Source organism: Microtus ochrogaster, unplaced genomic scaffold (genome assembly GCF_000317375.1).
Source record: "Microtus ochrogaster isolate Prairie Vole_2 unplaced genomic scaffold, MicOch1.0 UNK2, whole genome shotgun sequence".
Taxonomy (NCBI): Eukaryota; Metazoa; Chordata; class Mammalia; order Rodentia; family Cricetidae; genus Microtus; species Microtus ochrogaster.
Genome location: NW_004949100.1, coordinates 24,822,629 through 24,847,398, shown reverse-complemented (window position 1 = coordinate 24,847,398; position 24,770 = coordinate 24,822,629). Strand labels below are relative to the sequence as shown.

The 24,770-nt window shown below is 35.6% G+C and overlaps 1 protein-coding gene across 6 annotated transcripts in view; it reads left to right on the top strand.

Annotated features, from left to right (window-relative positions):
- Positions 1-24,770, top strand: part of Cdk13 (cyclin dependent kinase 13) — a 97,764-nt gene that overhangs the window by 37,128 nt on the left and 35,866 nt on the right. For 3 of the 6 annotated variants that reach the window (XM_026788382.1, XM_026788383.1, XM_026788381.1), the window contains exons 3-6: positions 2,755-2,925; positions 4,289-4,428; positions 6,243-6,413; positions 19,147-19,206. In XM_026788382.1, coding sequence (XP_026644183.1) covers positions 2,755-2,925; positions 4,289-4,428; positions 6,243-6,413; positions 19,147-19,206 — 542 coding nt within the window. The remainder of the gene's footprint in view (positions 1-2,754; positions 2,926-4,288; positions 4,429-6,242; positions 6,414-19,146; positions 19,207-24,770) is intronic. The other 3 variants (XM_013353133.2, XM_005365448.3, XM_005365447.3) reach the window with 1 other exon arrangement.

Sequence of the window (24,770 nt, the reverse complement as noted above, 5' to 3'; positions counted from 1 at the left end):
CCAGGACAGGCTCCAAAGCCACAGAGAAACCCTGTCTCGAAAAACCAAAAAAATAAAAAATAAAATAAAAAAAAAATAATGTAGTTGAATGTAGTTCCTTAAGTAAAAAAAATGGTAAAGTTAAGACTTTTAGACCCCTTTCATCAAAATGCACTTAAGTATTTCAGAAAAAAGAAGTTTTACTAAAGTTTTAATACAAGTTAGAGACTTTATATTCTAAATAGGTTACTTTAAATAGGCATAGTTATAAACAGAATAGATTTCAAATAAAATATAACTAGCGTTTAGCACCTCATCAGGCTCTGAATCCATTTGTCTAGGATTTTAATTTACTGCTTACCAATTTTCCAAAAATCTGACCTTTCTATATGAAAGAAACAGTAGTGTAATATTTATTACTTTTTATTAAATCTCCAGGACTTTACACAAAACTATAAAGGCCTGTAATATTTGTTGAGTAGCAGGATGATAACATTGAGAAATGGGCTGTGTAATTCCTTACAAATCACTTTCTTTTCAAATATATTTACCTGCTAAAGAACCTTCTAGAGAGTAACAGTTATGAAGAACAAAGATTATTTTACTCTTTGTCTGGTAAATAGTTTTCAGTATGTGGTACTAAAGGACCTATGTATCTGATAATAATAATATTCAATAGGAGTAGAAGTGGTGTCAACTAAAGTTAAATTATTTTCAGTGATAATGTTTATTAATTTTGAGCCACAACAGAGTATGAGCTTTTCCATTATTAGATTGAAAACTTGTGTGAAAGTATATAAGGTCCAAATTTTATTATCATGAAAAGGTTCCCTTTTAACATGTCTTGATTAGGTAACAGATTTTTAGTATTTGGGAAATTTTAAATGATCAGATACAATTAGAAAACTGCAGCTCTTTGGGTATTTTTTAAAGTATAGGACTAACCAAGGTTATAATAATTCTATTATGGAAGGCCAGAGTTCATGATGACAGAACAAAGGCATGATAGCAGGAACAGCTTGCAGATCTTGTCTTTCCTCTGTCTCCCAAGTGTTGGGATTAAAGGCATGCTCCACAGTGCTGGGCTGAGAGCTCACATTTTGATCAACAAATTAGAGGTGGAGAGGGAGCACAGGTAATGAATGGCTCTTTAAAACCTTAAAGCCTGCTCTCCAACAGTGCATATCTTCTAATTCTTTTCAAACAGTTTCACCAATAGGGATCAAAATACCTGTGGGGGTTATTATCAGTCAGACCACCACAGGTCTTTAAAAATTAAAAAATCATGGGCTGGAGAGATGGCTCAGTGGTTAAGAGTACTAGCCTTACGGAGAGTTTAAGTTCAGTTCCCAGCAACCACATGGTGGCTCATAACAGTCTGTAATGAGATCTGGCAAGCAGGTGTACATGTAGATACAGTTAGTTTATGTATAAAGTAAATCTTTCTAAAAAATAGAAAATTATGTGGTTCAGAAAAATTAACATTGAAAAGAATGATACTGAATTAATTTGTTTGGATTATGTAAATGGAAAAGAATAGTGGTGTGTCATTTGCAGATTGTGGTTTTATTTACTTAAAGGAAAGCATCATTTTTTCATACTAGAATCAAATGGTACACAGGATTCATGAGGTTTCTTGGAAGCATAACTAGTTGATTTTTTTCTGTTTCAGTTCACAGTTTTGAAATTAGATCTATATATTTTTTTGGAGTTTAAAATGTGTTGTTTTATTTATGTATGTAAATTGTGTTGTGCTATTTGGATACCGTAGTGCTTATATCAGGTGACAGGACAACTTTGGGTGTTGGTCCTTATCCTTATACCTTGTTTCAGGCAAGTTCCCTTTGTTTGGCCACTTCAATGTGAATATCAGGCTAGCTGACCCATGAGCTTTCAGGGATTCTATTGTCTTTTCTTCCTCCTCTCATGTTAGGAACACTGGAATTGTAGACTTGTGCTCTGTGTCCAGCTTTATGTGAATTCTTGGGATTTGAACTGAGGTTTTTGTGCTTGCATGCCTAGCTCTACTACTCATGGAGCCATCTTCAAAGCTCCCTATACTTTATTTTATTAAAATAGTCTTAGATTTGCAAAGATAAAAAGATTCTAGAATCCCTGTTTACCTTGCATTTATAATTAACGAATATCAATATATTACCATTAAGGTGTACACTTTATAGATTTCCATGTTTTTTACTTAATTCTGTGTCATTTCTTTTCCTACAAACTTTTCTAAGTTTCGACTTAGTGTAGACAGGAGTTTCTGTCCCGCCCAGTCTTGCAGCTATTCAGTCCTAAAGAAACATAGAGGCTTATATTAATTATAATATAAAAATAATTATAACTGGATTATTAGTTCAGGCTTATTATTAACGAGCTCTCAGAACTTAAATTAATGTCTATGTTTAGTCACATGGTTTGGTACCTTCTCTCAGTAAGGCATTCTCATCTCTGTGTCTGGCTGGTAACTGACTCTGTCTTTCCTCTTCCCAGAATTCTCTTAGTCTGTTTGCCCTACCTATATTTCCTGCCTGGCTACTGGCCAATCAGTATTTTATTAAATTAATACAAGTGACAGATCTTTACAGTGTACAAGAGCATTAACTCACAGCAAACTTAGTGGTTGAAGAATAGTGTTTGTTTTAGCTGGACGTGAAGTGTGACTTAGGAAATACAACCTATGCATATTGTTTAAGTCTTAAAACGTGACCGTATTTTTATTATTATATAATCAAATATTTGTCGTTTATGTGGCCCCTCTTTTCTTTTCTTTAGCTTAAGAGGCAATATTTCTGTAAAGGCAGTTAAAAAAGAAGTAGAAAAGAAACTCCGATGTCTGCTTGCTGATTTACCGTTGCCCCCCGAGTTACCAGGAGGGGATGATCTTTCTAAGAGTCCGGAGGAGAAGAAAACAGCAGCACAGTTACACAGCAAAAGAAGGCCTAAGTATGTGCTTGCTTTCTACCTGCACTTAACTTGACTGGAAACATTATATCCTGGATCATTTTAAACTTAGAAAACATTGAGATTTAAAATGGAAAGTGTACTTTTATTTTAACAGATTTATTTATTTATTGTACAAATTGGTTGAGAGTTCTGAAACAAATTTTTATAAGTGGTATACCTATTTGCCTTGACTAATAAAACCAAATGAAAATTTCTTACAGTTTCTATTTATTAATTTGGGGGTGTTGCATGTGTCAGAGATATATTAGTTGTAGTTAAGATAGCTAATGAATATGAAAACACTGAAACTGAGCAAAGTGGAAGGCAGCATTCAGTGAGCTCAAACAAAGTCAGTAATGGACAGTGTTTCCCTTTGCTTTTAACTATTCATTTCTCCATATAACTTCATACATTCTCAGTTTTCCAAAACACAGAAGTTTTCAGAATGGAGCTAATATAGCTTCATGTTAAATACCTCATAGAGTTCTTTTCCTTGAAACTAAGGAATGAGAACAATGGTGCTTTAAAAAAAAATCTGCTTAACAAAGGGAAGTTTAAAACTTTGGGGTAGATTTGATTTAGTATTGTTCTTCAGGTAACGTGTAATTTAAAAATATGAGGTCATTTTCTATTATGAGGAAAAAGCGTTAGTCTATCCTTGAATCCTACTTCAATTCTTAAATTTCTGTTACAGTTAAAACACTACATAATAATATTCTTTTAAAGAATTTGACTTTTGACTTTTGTTATAACTATTAAACTCTGCCCAACTATGGAATTCTGAATCTTGATTTTTATATGATTAATTTTCTATACTTGTTTGAGTGAAAATTTTTCAATGCTTTTAGGGTGGTTTTATCCTGCTCTGTATCTCAGTTTGTAAGTAATTTTTAGTCATTTTATTTTGTTAATGTTTGTTAACCTTGTACTATGTGTGTGTGTCTATACACATATACATTCCCTTCTCTCTATCTGCACATGATACACACATTTATGGGAAGAGAGAATCATTGACTGGAACAACAAAACTTTTTGGGGACAGAGGAGAAAATCTTGACTCTAGTAATGTTGGTTTTAACCCACTTATTGAAAAGGTACATTTCTAAAAGCCTTTTAAAAAAGCACTGTTGCTTCTTTTTCTTCAAGTTTTAATCTACAGAAGAGTCAGTATGTAGAAATTGCAAGTTTTTTATGAAAATTGTAATATCAATTAGTAGTAGCTTTTCTTACATTAATTTTCACAAATACACAAGAATAGGGTGAAATAACATATTTAAGATTGGGCGGGATTGGTTTTGAATTATGAAACAGTTCATTCAGTTTGCTTGATTGTCTATAAAAACTTCAGAACTATATTTAATAGAATATGTGGGCCTCGCTATGGTGAAATCAAAGAAAAAGATATTGACTGGGGAAAACGCTGCGTGGATAAGTTTGATATCATCGGAATTATTGGAGAAGGTACTTACGGACAAGTTTACAAAGCCAGGGACAAAGACACTGGTAAGAATGTTAAGTTTGGGATGGAACATGCTTACTTTTTGTTTTTCTTCTGATGTATAGTTTAAAAAATTTCCAAAGAAGTAAAAATTCTTTTTGTTGCTGTTTAGTCTTAATTTTATTCAGCATATGCATTTTCTGTCTACTTAAACCAGTATCAGTACATACAGGTACACAATAAACTTGTAAAAATTGTTCCTTTGGTATTTGTGCTTTGCTTATAGCGGGATTTAGCAATGTGTTCTTTTGTGGTGAATAGTTATTAAACTCTGTACCTGGCAAAAGTATTAATAGTTTCTTTTTTTTCTTTTTGAGTCAAAGTGTTAAGTATGTAGTCAGGACTGCTTCTACTTCCTCCTGCCTTAGCTTCTTAAAGACTCGGGTTATAGGCATGCTCCACCATGCTTGTTTTTAGGAGCAGAATCATATAGTACTTTTCTTTTGGCCATCTTTCTTTCCTCTATAGAAATTACCCTTTGAACCAGATTCGGAAGGTTACATTTTTTAGGACATTCATTTTTCAGAGCATAATCAAGAATCTGGGTGGAAGGTTTTTAAAAACTCCTCCAAAGAAGAAAAGTAATTGTGTTAGAAGTCACATTACAGAAGTTTGACATTTTGCTAAATAATGCATTGAGCTGCATAAGCTAGGTTTTTTTTTTTTTTGGTGGTGGGAGGAGGATTTCTCTGTGTAGCCCAAGTTAACTTCAGCCACAGAAGACTGTTTGCATCTTACTCCCAAGTGCTTGGATTAAAGGTGTGTGCCACCACTCCCCAACAGAATTAGCTTCTTTTTTTTAAGCTTAAGTTCATTTTTAACATGAACTAAGATTAAAATTGACAGCTATTTGAGGTCATTTAGTATATGGGAGAACACCTTATGGTTAGAAACTAATGAAGGTAGTTAGAACATGGAATAACGGTATCTGTAATATTATCAATAAGATGAAATTATAACTTTTAGAAGTTTTAATGATTAAAACATACTATACTATAGGAAAAAGTCATAAAAATGAAAACAAATTTTAATGATTAAGACCATACATTTTTCTCTTTAGAAAATATGTAACATTAGTCCCCTTTTTCCATCCAAAGAAGTAGAATGAATATGTCTTTATTATAGTGAACATTTTCTTATGCTGATTGATGCCCAGCCTACTAAGTCTATGTACGTTCCCATAAAACAAAACACTCTAAACCTCCAAAATTTAAAGCATTTCTTGACCTACACTTATAATAACTTGTGTTTGTGTGTCTGATTAATTACTTGGTGTCTGATACAAAATTCACACACACCTAAATTATGTGACAATATAGTATAATGGGGGGGGGAACGTATTTTTGAGACAAATTGGACCCCATTTTCATGATTAGGTAATTGGTGAGTTTGAACAATAAATGCTGGAGTATATTTTCCTTTCAGAGAGGTGAGAGAGAGAATGAGAGTGAATGTATATTAATATGAATGAATGAATATCCTGGATATATTGATCCCTCTTTTACACAGAAAAGAATGGTAAAAATCCCATTCTTCACCATTTTTTTTCTGTATTAGTAGAGAGTATAAAACAATAAATCCAGTCCTTTCTCATCTTAACCAGGTGTATAGTGTTCAATGCAATGTAAAAGTTCATAATTTTTTTGAGATGTTAATTTCTTTAACTACAAATATTATTTGTTATGTTGGAAACTAAAATACCTTCGTGAATTATAATTTTAAAATGTAGAAATGGAAATGATAAGAAAAGTATTTAAGTTAAATAGAGAAAAGTATCTTTTGCTAGCTAGTAACCTGATTTTATTTAACTGTTTAATAGGAGAAATGGTAGCCTTAAAAAAAGTACGTCTGGATAATGAAAAGGAGGGCTTCCCAATTACAGCAATTAGAGAAATTAAAATTCTTCGGCAACTCACCCACCAGAGTATCATCAATATGAAGGAAATAGTGACGGATAAAGAAGATGCTTTGGATTTTAAGAAGGACAAAGGTATGTATGCATATTTCACGTTTTTTAATTCATGTTTTTTCCAACTTGAAGATTTTATTCCTAGATGATGATCATTCACGTATTGGGTAAATAAAAATGTTCTCTAATGTCAAGCTATTTTAAAATTTAGTAGATTTAAAGAATTAATTATTTTTAATTCAGTGGTTCTTGAGTTTCTTAAGTCAGCTAAGTCAAATGTATTTACCAGTGTTAACAACCACATACTGAATAGTAACACTTTTTTGAGATTGGATATATATTTAATCTTTTTACTGATCAAGAAAGATATTACAGTGTATTTATATTGCATTTTTACATTTTGAATTCTACGAATTCACAGAAAAAAATAAAGATATGGGGGGGTAAGTGTGCTCATGCATGTGTGATAGACATGCTTGTGTCTATGTGCTGATGCCAGAGAAGATATCAGATGTCCTGCTCCACCACTGTGCTTTATTCCCCTGAGAACAGGGTTTATCACTGAACCTGGAGTTGTACTGGTAGCTAGCAAGCCACACTGATCTTTTAGTCACTACCTTTACATAGAGTTGGGGTTTCAGATGCATATGACCATTCCCAGTTTTTGGTATATGTTCTGTGGTTTTGAATATTCAACTCAATGCTTACTTACCCTCTGAACCATCACCCCAGTCTCCCACTGGCACCTTTTGGCAGGCATGTACCATATTGCAAAGTGTGGCATCAGTGTTCTTGAAATTGTTTTCAGTAAGTTAATACATGGTTGCTTTTAATTTAAAAAATACTACTAAGAAAAGTTTGACTTTTATTACAAGTGGTTGCCATTGGGCATGCATTAAATCTAATATAAACATTTAAATTACTTGGACCGTGTCTTAGTTATTTTTTTTATAATTTTTTAAAAATATTTATTTATTTATTATGTATACAATATTCTGTCTGTGTGTGTCTGCAGGCCAGAAGAGGGCACCAAATCTCATTACAGATGGTTGTGAGCCACCATGTGGTTGCTGGGAATTGAACTCGTGACCTTTGGAAGAGCAGGCAATGCTCTTAACCACTGAGCCATCTCTCCAGCCCCCTTAGTTATTTTTTTTTTTTTCCTGGTTGTTTCTGTGATAAAATACTCTGACCAAAAGCAACTTGGGAGTTGAGGAGTTTGGTTTACATTTCCAAGTCATGGTCTTTTACTGAGAAAAGTTGGGGCAGGAACTTATGCAGCACCTCATGATAGACATCATGGAGAGGAATGGTGATTGCTGGCTTGCTAGCTATCTCATGTTTAACTAGTTATCTCATGTAGCCCAGGACAACTTGCCTAGACATGATACTGCCACGGTGGTTTGGGCTCACCTCTTTCTATCAGAAATAAAGACAGGGCTCCACATACATCCCACAGGCCATTCTGATCCAGGCAGTTACTTAATTGAAGGCTTTTTTTCTAGCAGTGTGAGCCTGCTTCGTCAGTTTGACAATAAAATCAATCATCACAGTTAGTTTACAAAACTGTAAACCAACTCTTTACTGCCTGCACATACACAATCTTACTGTTCTGGGATGCACAGTTTTAAATATTTAATAGATCATATGATAATTATTTTTTATAAATTACCCTATTTTTAAAAGTATTCTAAATATGTAGTGTAGAGATAAGACTAATCTTAACTGTTACTTATTTTTGGATTTTGGAAAATCTCTATTTATTAGTGCGACATTTGCCATGCTTTGTTGTCTTAACCTTACTTTATTGCTTCTGAATACACAATAGAAAGGAAGGTGCTCACTGGCTTGACTTTAGTTATAAAATGTCTCTGATTTGAGACTTAATTTATTAGCACTGTGACCTTATTAGCAAGGCGTTTTATCTCTTCTTAGCCTGTTTTTTTCCATCCTTAAAAGGGGACCATTATATCTCTTTCCATGTAGTAAAAATTGTAGTAAGGATCTTAACCATGAGGTAGAGTGCAAATAGAATTTGTTTTGCCACTGTGTTCCACACTGCAGATAGAGGAGTGTGTTTGTTCTTCCCCTTACATGCCCTGAGTCCTTGTTTTCATCTGTGGAGTCACTTCCCTGCACTCTCTCTAATCCTAATTTTGCTTGTTTTGATTATGTACTAAGTTTCAATTACATTGGTCTTTGGGAATCCACAAATATGCCAGTAAACTTTGATGTCTTCAACTCTTTACATATGATACTTCCATGTCGGTACTTCTAACACATACAGACAAAACCACACATTCCCACCATATCCTGCAGTGCATTGTGTTATGGAATTAAAATTTGAAATACGGATTTTCTTTTTTAAAAAAAGATTTATTTATTATGTATGCATTATTCTGCCTACTTGTATGCCTGCAGGCCAGAAGAGGGCGCCAGATCTCATTTACAGATGGTTGTGAGCCACCATGTGGTTGCTGGGAATTGAACTCAGGACCTCTGCAAGAGCAGCCAGTGCTCTTAACCACTGAGCCAGCCCCCAAAAGATGGATTTCTTCCTTCTGAATATTACTTTATTCATTGGTGATGCCTTATTTGCCCAGTATTTCAAACTTCCACTAAATAGAAACAAAATTTAAAGTAATTCTTCCATTAATAAAAGATTAAAAAAATAAAAACTTCCCAACAACTAAAAATGATTACTTAGCTTATTATTTTCTTTTTTTAATAGGTTTTTTTTCATTCATTCATTCATTCATTTATTTATTATGTATACAATATTCTGTCTGTATGCCTGAAGGCCAGATGAGGGCGCCAGACTACAGATGGTTGTGAGCCACCATGTAGGGGCTGGGAATTGAACCTGGGTCCTCTGGAAGAGCAACCAGTGCTCTTAACCACTGAGCCATCTCTCCAGCCCGCTTATTATTTTCTTTACAAAGATGGGATCTATACCTGTTTTGGTGTGATATTCTACCAAGCACAGTTAACCAAAATTTGTTAAAATGATTAATTGCTGAGTAAATAAATGAGCTTTACTTTATAATAATATTCAGACTTGCCGGGCGATGGTGGCGCACGCCTTTAATCCCAGCACTCGGGAGGCAGAGGCAGGCGGATCTCTGTGAGTTCGAGACCAGCCTGGTCTACAGAGCTAGTTCCAGGACAGGCTCCAAAGCCACAGAGAAACCCTGTCTCGAAAAACCAAAAAAAAAAAAAAAAAAAAAAATAATATTCAGACTTTTAATACTCTTGAAAAGGCTGCTAGTGCCTTCGAAAGAAGCGTTCATAGTCTTTTTCTTGTATTCTGTTTTTGGTCATAACTAATTTGCTTTAGTAAATTATAAATTCTTTGAAGCCTTTGGGTTATTATTTAATTCTTTATAATGCTCCCCATTTCATAAAACATAAACTTTCATAGATTTTTAATGACCACTTCAAGATATGTTTTAGTATTCAAATTAAAAAATGCAAAATTTCACTTTGAGAGTCTACTGTTGTAGCCATTGTGCATTCATTATGCTACAGTGCTTCCACTGTTAGTGTTTAAGTACTGAGGAAATATGAGTACTCTTTTAATTTGTAGTTTTTTTTCAAGCTGAAGAAAGGAAACTAGAACCTGGTGGTGGTGGCTCACACCTTTAATCCCAGCCCACAGGAAGCCGAGGCAGGTGATTCTATGAGTTTGATACCAGCCTGGTCTTTAGAGAGTTCCAGGACAGTAAGGCTACACAGAGAAACCCTGTCTCAAACGAACAAAAATGAAAGGGGGAGGGGGAAGAAAGGGAAGGAAAAAGAAAAAGGAAGAAAGAAACGAATTGGGTGAAATAGGGCATGCCTTTAATCCTAGCACTTGGGAAGATGGGCCAGGTGAGGCCATCCTGTTCTGCATAATGAGTTCCAGGCCAGCCAAGGTTATAGAGTGAAACCTTGCCTTAAAAAACCGAATATAGGGGGCTGGAGAGATGACTCAGAGGTTAAGAGCACGGACTGCTCTTCCGGAGGTCCTGAGTTCAATTCCCAGCAACCACATGGTGGCTCACAACCATCTGTAATGAGATCTGGTGCCCTCTTCTGGCTTGCAGGCAAACATGGAGGCTGAATACTGTGTACATAATAAATAAATAGATCTTTAAAAAAAACCCGAATATATACCATGGATTCACTGGACTGAAAGATTATTTATCTTGATAGAATGTGCAGTCTAAGGTTTCTTTACACTACTCAGAAGGAAATACAACTTAAAAATATGAATTGTTTATTTCTTGAAACACCTAATAGTTTTAGATCATGACGGATTAAGAGGAATAAGGAAGGACTACTGCTATATGTTCTCAAATATAGACCTGTACACACGATATCTAGGAATATAAGGAAGTTCCTAGATATCGTGTGTACAGGTCTATTATGTGTTGTTGTAGTTTCTATTTAGTATCTTTCTAGAAGTATTAGTCAGAGCAATTGCACTAGAAAATAAGATATCCAGATTAGAAAAGAAGCAAAACCATCGTGTGTGCACATATGTGCGTGTGTAGATAAGATACAGTGTACATGTACAGTTATGGACAACATTGGGCAAAAGACAATAAGTAACATTCACAGGATAAAACATCTAAGATAAACTGATAGTGTAAGTTACAGCATTGTAACCTGAAAACTGGGAAACATCGAAAGAATACTAGAAAAACTAAATAGAAAATATTCCATTTTCAAAGTATCTAAGAATTAATTCTATTAAGATAATACTCTTCCCAATTTATCTTCATAGTTATTGCAATCCTTCTCAAAACTAAAGGTGACTTCTTTTCATTTTTAACTTTTTTTTATAATTTATTTTTATGTTCATTGGTAAGGATGTATGTCTGTGTAAGGATGTCAGAATCCCTGGAGTTGGAGTTCTACACAGGTGTGAGCTGCCATGTAGGGGCTGGGAATTGAACCTGGATCCTCTAGAAGAACAGCCAATGCTCTTAGGATTACTTTTGTTTGATTGTGAGAGGAGGGTGCCATGATGTGTTTGTATGAGTCAGAAGACAACTTGGTGATAGTCATTTTGCTCCTCCTACCATGTGGGTCCTGGAAAATCAAACTCAGACTCGATTGCAGGTTGTCAGGCTTGGCAGCAAGTTCTCTTATGTGCTGAGCTATTTTGTTGTGCCATTTGGCTTTTCACATGCTGACAAGATATTTATATAAAACAAGATCTGGGATAGTGAGTAGGGTCTGAGAAGGAAGAGTGAAGTAGAATGCATTGAATTTAAATTTTAGTATAAAGCTAAAGTGACCATAACTGTCTGGCACTACCATTAGAGTAAATTATTGTATCAACAAAAGAATTTAGAAGCTAGAAATAAAACTTAACACTTATACGTCAGTTGATCTTGGTATTTGGGTTAGACTAAAGTGCTAAATGTTATTAGATGACATCAAAAGCACTAACAAGCAAGAAAGCAAAAAATAGTACATTAAACCTCAACAGAATTAAATAGGACCATAACAAAGAATGAAAAGAGGGGCATGATGGTGAAAGGTGAGTTCAATACCTTTAATTCCTAACACTCAGGAAATAGAGGCAGGTGGATCTATATAATTAGTTCCTGACCAGCCATGGCAACATAGTGTGACTCTGACTCCAAATAAAAAAGAAAGAAGTGAAAAGACAACATAGAATAGGAGAAAATATTCATAACATTTTGTTCTCTGTCTGATAGGAACTTGCAGCAAGAGTATAAAAACCAATTTTGGAGCTAAATAATTAAAAAAACAAACTGATTTAGAGAACTTAAGCAGATTTTTCTTTCCAAAGAATATATATAAATGGCCAAGAATCTCATAAAAAAAATTGAACATGATAGGCATTTGGGAAATTTAAGTCAAAACCTCAGTACTATACTAGTTCACACCCATTTATGAATAAAATCAAAGTAACTGTTGCTGAATTTGTGGGCAACTGCATGTAATTGTCTCTGAGCTGCATACCTAAAATTGATTGAGATGGTGTTCTGTTAATTAATGTTTTTAAAGTAAAAAAAATCCTCAGTATTTTCTTCCTTTTGTACTCGTTTTCCTATTCTGGAAATAGGAAGTAATACTACTTAGATTTATTGTGGTCATTTAATGTAATAATGCAAGTGAAGTACATTGCAAGATGGCACGCAGTATTTAGGTATGGCTTAGTAGTAGGTTAATGGTGAAAACAGAACGAGATAACTAATAGAAGCAGTTGTTTTTTTTAAGAAGAAAGGATGGATATTTGAAGAAGTGAATAGTTTTAAATCTAGTACAGCCGATTGTATGGAGATCTGTTGTTTAATGAATCACAAGTTAATTTTTTAAAAATATTCCTTGTAGTGGCTGGGGAAATGACTCAGTAGGTCAGATCTTGCTGTGCAACCTTGAGTAACACAGTTTGAATCCCCCAGCACCCGTGTAAATCTATGCATGCCTATAGCCCCAGAATAATGCTTTTCACATAAGTATATTTAGACTTGAGTTCTTTGTTAAATATTTGTGCAGACCTGTGAGCTTGTTGGCTAGCTAGCCAAGCTATCTGAAATGAGCTTTAGATTCAATGAAAGATCTTGTCTCAAGGTCATAAAATGGAGACTAGTTGAGGAATACACTGTTATCTTCTGGTCTCCTCCTTACATACAGGTACGTGTAACTCCCCCCTCCCCCATGCACATACATGCTTAGCATGCACACACAAAATTCAACCTTTCCTTAATGCTTAGAAGTCTCTAACTATTAATACTAAAAAAAAAAAATCAAAAAATAAAAAGGAGGCTAACAAGATGTCCCAATGGATAGAGGTTGCTTGGAAGGTGGGAAGAGATGTACAAAGATGGATTATAGAAGCCTGATGATCCAAGTTTAATCTCTGGGAGCCTGGTGGGGGAAGGAGGAGATGTACTCTAAGAAGTTGTTCTTTGACCTCCATAGAAGTGCTACAAAAATGAATAATTACATGCAAAAAACTAAGCTTCAACCATGTAACTAGCTGATAACAACCCACTAGAAGGAAAAGAGAGTCAATGTTTAACAAAAACAAAGTAGGAAAGATTTAATTAAACATTGTCATACAACCAGGCGTCATGGCATCCACTTTAATCCCAGTACTTGGGAAAGCAGAGACAAGTGGATCTCTGAGTTCCAGGACAGCCAGGGCTACGCAGAGATAGCATATCTCGAAAAACAACAAAATAAAAACACTTCGGATTTCAGAAACAAAAGACATAAATGATTATTATATGCATATGTAGTCAATGCAAATAATACGCCTTCTAGTGAAGAGACCTCCACTTTTTAGGGTTTTTTCTAGGCACTTTGTATATAACAAGTATGTATGTTACTTAATTTACTTTTATGTAATTAAGAATTAAGTATGTTTTCTTCTACAAATAAATAATGCTATATACCTTATACAGACATTTAAAAAGACAGTATTCTATAGTGCTACAGTTTCAATGCATCTTAGTCTGTTAGGGTTTTTCACATAGGTGTATTTTTCTGTATTCAGTATAAATGTGTATTTAGGACTTTCACGGGTTAAATGATATATCTAGCTCTTTTCCATATTAATGATTAAAGATATCACTTTATAAGAAAGCCGATTCTAATCTTTTATTATCAAAAATTTTTGAGTACTCAGTTTACTTAAATGCGGTTTACAGTTCATTTTTCATCTTTATCTACTAAGAAACTTTCCCCTAGTTTGAGATTATACATATTTTCATTTTTTTGTCCTTTTTATAACATTTTTTTCATATGTTATATATGTGATATGCATGTGTGAGTTGTGTCTGTGTGTTGTGGGTGTTTTTCTAGCATGTTTGCACATGCAAGTAGAGTCTAGAGGTTGCCATTGGTGTCTTCCTTGATGACTATTCTCCTTATATGTTGAGCTGTGGTTTCTCACCTGAGCCCAAATTTGTCCATTTGGCTTGTCTAGTTTGCCAGCTTGCTCTAGGGAACCCTCTTTTTCAGTCCCCAAGTTCTAGGATTGCTTTACTGACTGAGTGATGAAACAACCTCTTTGTGTTTCTTCAGGTTGCTGGGTCATTTTACTTTTTTTCCTTAGGGATTGTGCTGGTTGGTTTTTATCAACTTGACACAATCTAGAATGACCTGTGAAGAGGGAATCTCAAGAGAGAAAATGCTGTAGGCATGTCTGTGGGGCATTTTCTTGGTTAATAATTGATATATTGATGTGGAAGGGCCCAGTTCATTGGGGCAGTACTATCCCTGGGCAGGCAGGCAGTCCTGAGTTGTATAAGAAAGTTAACTGAGGCAGGCGTAGTGGCGCACACCTTTAATCCCAGCAGTCAGGAGGCAGAGGCAGGCAGATCTCTAAATTTGAGGATAGCCAGGGCTATACAGAGAAACCTTGCCTTGAAAAACCAAAAAAGAAAAGAAAAGAAAAGAGAAAGGAAAAAAAAATAGAATGTAGACTGAGCAAGCTATTAAGCATTACTTTTCTATGGTTTCTCTGTGTTCCTGCCTTGACTTCTTCCACTGGTGATGGACTATAACTTGTAATCAAATAAACGCCTTCCTCCCCCACGTATCTTTCAGTCATTGACTTTATCACAGCAATAGGAAACAAACTAAGAAAGGATTAGAGAAATTGTTTTGTGTGTCATTGTTATTTTTTTTTTCTGTTGTTGTTTCTTACCTGCTTATTTTTAACTTTCATTTTCTGTGTCCTGAGGTCTTTTTTTTTTAACCAATGTTTTTTTGTTTGTTTGTTTTGTTTTTGGTGGGGGGGGGCATTGGTGGCAAAGGTCCCATCTTTGGAACATTAACAAGATCTTCCTCCAATTTTACTGCATTGCTTAAAATGGTATCCTGATGGTCCTCCTCCTATCATCTGGCTGGTAGCTAGGATTGCAGCTGGGTATCTGTCACCACACTCAGTTTTATGCTGTGTTAGAGGTCAGGTCAGCTTGCTAGGCAAAGATTCTACAACTCAACTATATACACCTGTTGCCTGACAAGTAAGTGGGTTTTTTTTTTGTCTTTGTCTCTTTGTTTTTTATATTTGTTCTGATATCATTGCCCTGTATAAGGTCCCGAATTTTCTGGGTTTTCCTCTTTGACTGACCCTTTCTGTTACATTTCCTGCTACTGTCCTTGTTAATTGTTATAGCCTTGTATAGTATTTTAGTTTCTGGTATGTAGAGGTCTTTTCTGTTTTTTCTTTAAAAACATTACAGTTAATTTTAATACATATATGGATGTGAGGTTTTAAACTTACCAGTGAAGATTTGAATGGAATATAATGCTGGGAGGGGCAAGGATTTATGAAAAAAGTGTTCATTGGGAAAAGGCTCACAAGACAACTCCCAGCTGAGGAGCTACTAATGGATGCTGTGGGAGGAGGAAGAGTCAGGTTTTTTCAGTGGTGTGGCCTATGGTAGATGGTCCATGTTCCCATGGATGGCTGTATACCCATATGTTTATGGGCAGTACTAGTTGGATCCAGTTATTTAAACACAAAGGAGAAGGATGGGAGTTGGTTCTTAGAGGATCAGTTGGAGGGAGGATTGAGAGAATGAATATAATTAAATACCAAAGAATGAATAAAATTAATATAATGCTATAAAGAGAACATTTTTATAATCTTTAGAGAATGTTTAAGGAGATAGGATCCTAGACATAATAAATGCATGATAGTGTTCTTTTTTATGTAAAGTAAAATGTGCCTTTTAACTTACAATTTTAATTTGAACTTTTCATAGTTACAAGATTGTTCTTTATAATACTGCTTATAATAAGTAGCACAATTTATCTAGTATAAGGAATTATGGACATCACCACTGGCACATGACCACCGGAAAACACTGTAGAGCCCTGAAAAACATGTTACGGTCTAGAAAAATTGTTCTGTTGATAATTAGAAAATATTTACAAAGAAATAGGTGAACTTTAATATTTATATTAATGTAGTCTATGATCAAAAGGACATATTCATCATCTTCAGTGTAGGCAGTCTCAGAGGTATGTATTTCTAGAAACTGCGTTAACTTGTCACCTTTAAACACATACCATTTATTACTATCAGCGAACATACAGAAGCTGGTAAAAGTATCTTTCTGTTAAAAATGTAATTTTAAAGCCGAGTGGTGGTGGTGCACACATTTAATCCTAGCACTTGGAGGCAGAGACAGGTGGATTTAATAAAAAAAAAGCTATTAAGAAAGAGCATTACTTCAAAAACTGATAGGATATTGAACTCCCATAGATTTAGTTTGTAGAATTGAGTAACATAATTATTGGGGGCTGGACACCAGGTGGAGATTCTGACAGGAATTGGCTTTTGCAGCCTTGGATCCAAAGGCACTCTGGAACTAGTCGTCCCCCCCCCTTTTGTATACCTTAACCGTTTTTCTTTTCTTTTTGACATTTATAATCACATCATTTCTTCTTTTTCCTCCTCTCAAACTCTTTGCTCTCTTTCAAATTCCTGGATTTTTCATTAATAATTGTTACATATGTATATGCATATCTTATATACTTACACACATTCCTGAATATATAAGTATAACCTACTTAGTCTATGTGTTACTTATTAGTGCATGTTTTCAGACGTGAAAACATTTGGTATTGGATAACCAGCTGGTGTGCTTTTTTTGTGGTGAAGAGTATTTCTCCAACTGTTAGCATTCTTTGGTTGTGTAGTTTTTGTGTAAGGTTGAGATCTCCTGGGCTTTCGTCATCCACGTCAGCATGTCTATTTTATTCAGTTGATGTGTAGGCAGTCACATTAGTGAAGCCTTATGAATATAACTTCTGCTACTCCTATGAGAGACAGTCTCACAACAAACTCACTGTTACTCAGACTCTTGTCTTTCTGCCACAATGATCCTTATTCTTAGGGGGTTGGTTATGTTATCAATGTATCCTTGGGACTGGACACAACTCAGCATTTTGATTGCTTGTAGTTGTCTGTAATGGTCTCCATCTGTTGTAAAAAGAAGTAGTCATTGGGGTGAGGACTACATTTATCTATGGGTCTAAGAACAAATGTCCAGAATGTAGTTAGGCATTATGCTGGTTTAGGAAAATGGCAGTTGTGGGTTTTCCTCCAAGATCCATGACTATATTAGCTTCAGGTGGTTGGCTGTGTTTCCAGTATCAGACATTAATTTTCTCTTGTTGAGCAGGTCTTGGGTCTAATTAGAGAACTGTTGGTTACCAACAAGGTTGTGCCATTACTGCACTCTTAGGGTTACAGTGTCATGCTGGTCTATGTTGTGGTTTATAGATATCATAGCTGGTTAGGACAGTTGGTTTCTTCTGTGCTTCATTAGCTTGCATGGTGGCTTCTGGTACCCTGAAAGCTAATCCTCAGGGAGGAGGCTAGGTCATTTCTAGCTCAGGGGCCTCTGGGCCCTATTTCTGAAGAGTTAAGTCTTCAGCAATATGGATTTACCTTTCAACTCTAGGGGACTACCAAGGGCAATAACAGTAGCTCAAAATATTTTACGAATGTCCTGGATAGCTCTGACCAGCTCAGAAGAGGGCCTCTCCTGTCTGGAGTTGGAAAGATGTTTTGTTTTGTTTTGTTTTCTAGGGGATCTGTGGCTTCTGGCAGCCTAGATGAGAAAATTTCATTTAAATTATATATGTGTGTTTATATGCCAGTTTACATTTATTATAAGTAGATAGTTAATAGTATAATTCCCTATGACTTTTCCAGATATCCATACTATTGCTTTACTGTCTAGAACCAGAGGGTTTTTTTTCCTTTCTCTTTTTTATATCCCCCCCTTTCTCCCCCTGGCTGTCCTGGAACTAGCTCTGTAGACCAGGCTGAACTTAAACTCACAGAGATCCACCTGTGTCTGCCTCCCAAGTGCTGGGATTAAAGATGTAACCACCACCACCCAGCTACACATCACTTTTGAGCATTCCTATTAACATATCCTTTTACTTAGTGATTCTTTCCTTGGATGTGTTTGGTATATTGATTGACCCATGAAAGATAACTTTTTCCTTTTTTTGTTGTTTTTTTAAAGTAGAAACATTTTGTTTTCCTTTATTTTACAGGTGCCTTTTAGAACAAAGTCTTTAGCATAGACAGCAAATACTAACAGGGCTTGATTTTATTGCCATTGATTTCCAAAATTAATATATTTACATATAATAGTAATTTTAAGATTCAAACTGTAGCTTCCCTTCATATGTGGAATAATGAAATAAAAGTACAATGGTAAGCTCTCCCTCCATTGTAAACACTTACAAGGTATTCTGATGTGCTGACTTGATCTTACACAAGAGGTGAGCAGGAAAGTCATTATGTCCACATCACACAGGCAAGCAAAGAGTGTAAGTTGATGTGGTTTTAGATCTGTACAGGATACTGAAAAGACTTTTTTTTTTTATTATTATTTCTGTTGCAGTGTTAAAGTTCCAACAGTTCTTAGAACTTCTACTTTTCTATTTACATTGCCCATGTGTTCTGACATGTTGTGTTCTCATTTCAGCTAGTGTTCCTAGCATATTCATCATAGCTTATAAAAGTTCCTAATCAGATAATTCTGTTTACTTTTGGTGCTGATGCTTATTGTGTTTCTTGAGACTATGTTTTAATATGCTTTGTAAACTTTCTTTGAAGTCGTAAATAATACATGATTACTGAGGTACTTAGGTCTTTAGTGTAAGCTTTTATGCTCAACTGGCTATCTGTTTGGGCTAGTTTTACTATTTGTTTTACTAGTTAGGGTTTGAGGCTAGAATGTCCTCTCCTGTTTATGGCTTGTCTTCCTAGTTAGTTTTCAGTTTCTCTGAAGTCTTTTTTTTTTCTAAATAGGGCCTGAAACATGCTCTTTTGATGCACTCTCTGGGTTTTCGTCTATGAGCACTATTAACGGTATGGAATTGGGGTAGGGGAACTATTATTTCTTTAGTTTTTAGCAAGCTTGTGCTTCAAGGCTGTGTTGTTCATAGGTACTTCTTAATTGTGACTGGTTTTTCTCACTCTTAAATGAGATAGAAACAACTGGAGTGTGCTAGAGTTGAGCCTTGTTTTGGTTAGTTGAAGGCTAGGAGGGCTCCAGAGGTGGAAGATTCCAGTAGAACCTATTGGTTAAACTCTGGGAAGAACTTCCTCTGAAGGACAAGCCTTGCTAAGAACAAGATGCTCTGGGCCAATGGTTCTCAACCTTCTTAATCCTGTGACCCTTTAATATAGTTCCTCATGTTGTGGTGACCCCCCCCCCCCAACCATAAAATACTATGAATTGTAATGTAAATGTCTGATATGTGATCCCTGTGAGTTTTGTTTGTGTGTGTGTGTTTTATAACTTTTAAAGGGGTCATGACCTACAGGTTGAGAATCACTGCTCTGGGATTATTACAAATACTCCATTTCCTCATTTCACTGGGGGCACTGAATTTCTTTCATGATCATTTTGATGTAGGGCTCCAGTGATAAAAATTTAGGAGATGTCCTGAATCCCTCATTAAATATTGTTATTACCAATTTAATTATATTTATTATTATTTTGTGTGTATGTGTGTTCCCACAAGTGTGTGCGTGTGCATGTACCATGACTTGGAGGTCAGAGGGCAACTTTGTGAAGTCAGTCTCTCCATTCACCTTTGGGTTTCAAGGATTGAATTTATTACCTTCTATTTGCTAAGTCATCTTTGCAGCCCAAATATTCTGTTCTTTAATTTATGGTGTGGGTGTGTCTGTCAGGGGGTAAATGCCTATGAGTGTATTTCAGAGTGGAGGTCAGAGGACAACTATGAGTTGGTTCTTTCCTGCACCTCGTTACATCTGAGTTTGAACAGAGGTTGTTAGGCCTGTTTAGATATCTCTCCTGGCTAAATCTATCCCCTTACCATTTATTCAAACTTAATTCACACTGGGCTTCCAGATCATTGGTTAACTTCTTGTCTTCCTACTTTGGTAACGGCTCCCATGGGGGTTTCTTTGCTTTTATATAAACTTTATTACCATTGTCTGTAATACATGTACAATACAATACATGCATGATATGTGTATGGGGGTTGCATATGTGATCAGAGGACAACTTGGTGGAATTTCTCATTTTACCTTTTTGTGGGTTCTGGGGATCCACCGCTGCTGTCTGGGCTTGCTTGTCAAGTACCTTACCTACTGAGCCATCTTTCCAGCCCCTGTGGATATTTCTTATTGGTTAGTTGTGAGGTTATATTATGCCCTTTTTTTTTTTTTTTTGAAAGTTAGAGATAGTAGTCACAGTTATTTGTCTTCTTCCTGTTTTCTCCCCCCCCCCCTTGGGTGTTTTCCGCACTCTCAACATAAATTATTTTCAACAATTGCTTCTGTTTTCATTTCTTAGTTCTATAATTAGTTTATTTGGTTTTTATGTTGGTGGCTGTCATTACGACAGACTATTTTTACCTCATTATATCTGGGTATTCAGTTATCCTACCATTGCTTGCTAAGAAGACCATCCTACTGAGTGAAATGCCTTTTTATGTTGTCTGTCTTCCTCCTTTCCTTTATTTCTGTGGGGTGGGTGACTGTATGTGAGGTGTAGGTACCTGTTTGTGTGAGTGTGTTAAGTGCATGTAGAAGCTTGAGGTCACTATCAACTGTTTCTCCCCCCCCCTCCTCTTTTCCCTCCCAAACCTTCTTAAATTGGGTGTTTTCTTATTTGTTCTCTAGTTTTGAGACTGGATTTCTCTTATAGTCAGTCTCACTGGCCAGTGAAATAATAGGGATCTTCCTTCCCAACACTGGTATTACAATCATGTGCTGCTTTGCCTGAGTTTTACATGGTGCTGAGGATCTGGAATCAGGTCTTCATGCCTGCTTGTCACCTGAGCCTACCTGATTGTCACCTGAGCCTAGCTGCTTGTCACCTGCTAACTCTACCGTAAAAATTCAGTGTGCACTTGGAGTCTGTTTTTGGATTTCCTGAATCACACTTGGTCTTTACAGAAATAATTTACATTATAATTTTAAAAAACTTGTTAAAATTGGATGTAGAACCATTGTTTATCTCTTTCCTCTTTCAGATGCTTTTGTTTTTCTCAGTTTTTTCTTTATAATCTACATTGTAAGGGTTTTTTTTTTTTTAACTCATTGCATTTTGCATTTGTTACTTTTCTTGTTGTGATAAAATACCCTGACGAAATACAAGTTAGGGGAAAATAATTTATTTTGGCTTATAGTTCATCAGGGGATTTGGTCCAACATGGCAGGAAAAGCATATGGCATAAGAGTCAGGAAGCAGAGTGATCTCTTTTCATCCATACACTGGAAGTAGTAAGAGGGAATCAGAGGTAAGTAAGGCCAGGCTGTAAATCTCAAAGCCTGCCTTCATTGTTCTTACTCCAGCAAGATCCCCTCTTAAAGATTCCATAGCCTTCCCAAACAGTACTGTTAACTTGGCATCAGGTATTCAAGTACATGAACCTATGGGGCATGTTACCATCTAAAGCACAACGCTAATTTAGAAGTTGGGCTTTTGCATAATTTACAAATTAATTTGGGAAGATTGGCATTTTTATTCTTTTGTACACTCTTGTCTGTGTATTCTATCTTACAAAGGAATTTTTAAATTTTTGCATATTTAGGATTTTTTTCTTTCAATTTAATTAACTATTATCAATAGGTTCTGGAGTCGTAAGTCACAAGCAATGCCACACCAGTTGGGAATTATGATTAATAAGATGGTATTTATTTAAAGGGGGAAACTTACAGATCACAGCCCTCTGCACAACCAGGAAGCGAGTCTAGTCGCCAGCGGAGCAGGGAGAGAGAGAGAGGAGAGGGAAGTCGCTGCTTTTTTAAAGGGAGAGAGAGACCATGCCCCAATGGGCTGGTATCTCAGCAGCTATAGGCTGGAGGAGCGGGAGGACCTCCCACAACAAGGTTCTAGTTTATCTTTTAATTGGTAGCTAATATTAGTGACTTATATGTTACACTCTTTCTGAATTTTTACTGTTTCTGGTAATTTTCCATTGAATTTTATGGTTTCTGGGAGCAGAATATCATTTTGTCTTGTTCCAATTCTTAGTCCTCTCATTTATTTCTACCTGACAGAAATAGAATGGGAAACTTTTTATTTCAAAATGAAATGTTATCTAGTAATTTTGTTTTAAAATGAAACAGATGAAATTAAATCAATTTTAATAATTTTTTTGTTATTTGAGACAGGGTTTCTCTGAGTAGCCCTGGCTGTCTAGGAAGTCACTTTATAGACTAGGCTGGCCTTGAACTTGGAGATCTGCCTGCCTCTCCCTCCTGAATGCTGGGACTAAAGGTGTGTGCTTCCACCACCCAACTAATTTTAATAATTTTTTAACCTAGTGTCTACTAAGTTGTCTTTGGTTATTTCAGTGCATGGTCAATTTAACATATATTATCACTAAAGGATTTGTTTTTACTTGTGTGTGCGTGCATGCCTGTGTATGTGGATGGATGCTCATGGAAGCCAAAAGAGAATGTATCCCCTAGAGCTATAATTACAGCTAGCTGTGAGCCGCTTGATAATGGGTTCTAGGAATTGAACTCAGGTCTTCTGTAAGAGAAACAAGAACTTTTAACTATTGAGTCACCTCTCTAGTCCATTATCATTAATTATTACTAGTATTAAATTTTCTGAGCAAAGTTGTGCTATATAAAGCAGTTTGGCTTTGCATTTGAGATTCTTCTGTGTGTATATTGAATGCCTGTATACCATACCTAATTAAGTAATAGAAACCTGGTGCACATTTCATACTTAAAAACTATTTTGGACTTGCTGCAAGTACTCAGTAGCTACCTGTGAGCTAGTGAGATAATCTGTGAGCTGTGCAACTAGAAATAAAACACATCTTCTAAGTATTAATACTTCCCTTTCTCACCTTTGCTAATGTTGTATACTCTTGGAAAATGGTATATTGTTTTGATCTGTTCATTTGAAGTAGTAGTGAGACATAGACATTCTTTGAATATTGGAGGCTCTACTTTTGCCTAATACAGAGCTTGGGATGACTTTGACCTTCTGGTTTTTCTCTTGCTTCCAAAATGCTAGGATTATAGACATACACCATTGTGTCCATCTGATCATCTATTTTATTTCTTACCTTGTTCTATGGGTTGAGTTTCTTTTGTAAAAATGTTTTTATAGTAACATTTTATGGTAAAGATGTTTGCTTTGTTACATTGCAGAGAATATTTTCATAGTTGTCATTTCCCCTATTGGTTCTGAATTGTCGTCCAGTGGCATTCCTAAATCATTATTTAGAGGAATCTATTAGTTACATTTTCATTAGTTTGTCTTTGATGTAACTACTTATAGGTTATTTTTTATCTAAATGAGTTTTTTCTGTCATCTTTTACTTTTTTAGAATTCAAATTCCTGTTTCCTTAATTATTGGGCAAGTATTTGTAATCTGTTTTCTGGTGTGTATTTTATTTAATACACTGTTGTGTCTTTCTCTAAGCATGTACAGGGCATATTCCTTTCTTATATGGCAAAGTGTATTTTCAACAGTGTTTGACCAATGATCTGATACAGTTTCTTCAAGATGAATTTTATAATTTTTTTTCAAGTACTCACCCCTTCTCCTTCAGCCAAAAGAATAAAACCTAACCATCAGTCCTTTTATTGAAATTACATTATAGATGTCTCTCTTTCTCTGTGTCTCTCTCTCCTCTTTCTGTTTGTCTGTCTCTCTTTCTCTCTGTCTCCTTTGCCTGCCTTCCTTCCCTCCCTCCCTCCCATCATTCTTTCCTTTCTGTCCATCTGTTTGGTTTTGTGACAGGGTTTCTTTATGTAACAGCTCTGGCTGTTCTGAAGCCAGCTTTGTAGACTAGGCTGGCCTTGAACTCACAGAGATCCTAGTGCTAGGATCAAAGGCTTGTACCACCACCTGGCTTAGATTTTTCTATTTTGATGTTTAATTCTTGTTACAATTTAGTTCTAGTCATTTATGTTTTTCTGTTATTATATCATTAAAAATTTTTTGTTTGTGAGAGTGTGTAGTGTATTCATGTGTTTGTGTGCGTGCATGCAAGGATGCATGTGCCTAGCTGTGCTCATGGGAAATTGGAGGAAGAAGGAGATCCTGTTGTATCCATGTAATTAGACCCTTGAGATAGGTTCTCTTATTGAACCTGATGCTTGCCTTTCAGGTAGGCTGGGTAGCCAGTGAGTATTCAGAACCTGTCTTTACCTCCAACACAGATTATAAAAACCCTCACAGCCACACCCAGCTTTTGCTACACAGGTGCTGGAGAGTTGAACTCTGGTTTTCAGGTTTGTGCAGCAAACACTCTTAGCCATTGATCCATCTCCCCAATCCTTAAAGCCTACTTTTAATGAATTGTGGTTGTGTGTATAATCTTGCTTTTTTTCCCCCTCTAATCCAGTGACTTCCTGTATTCTTTCTTTCCTTCTTTCTTTCTTTCTTTCTTTTTTTCTTTCTTTCTTTCTTTCTTTCTTTCTTTCT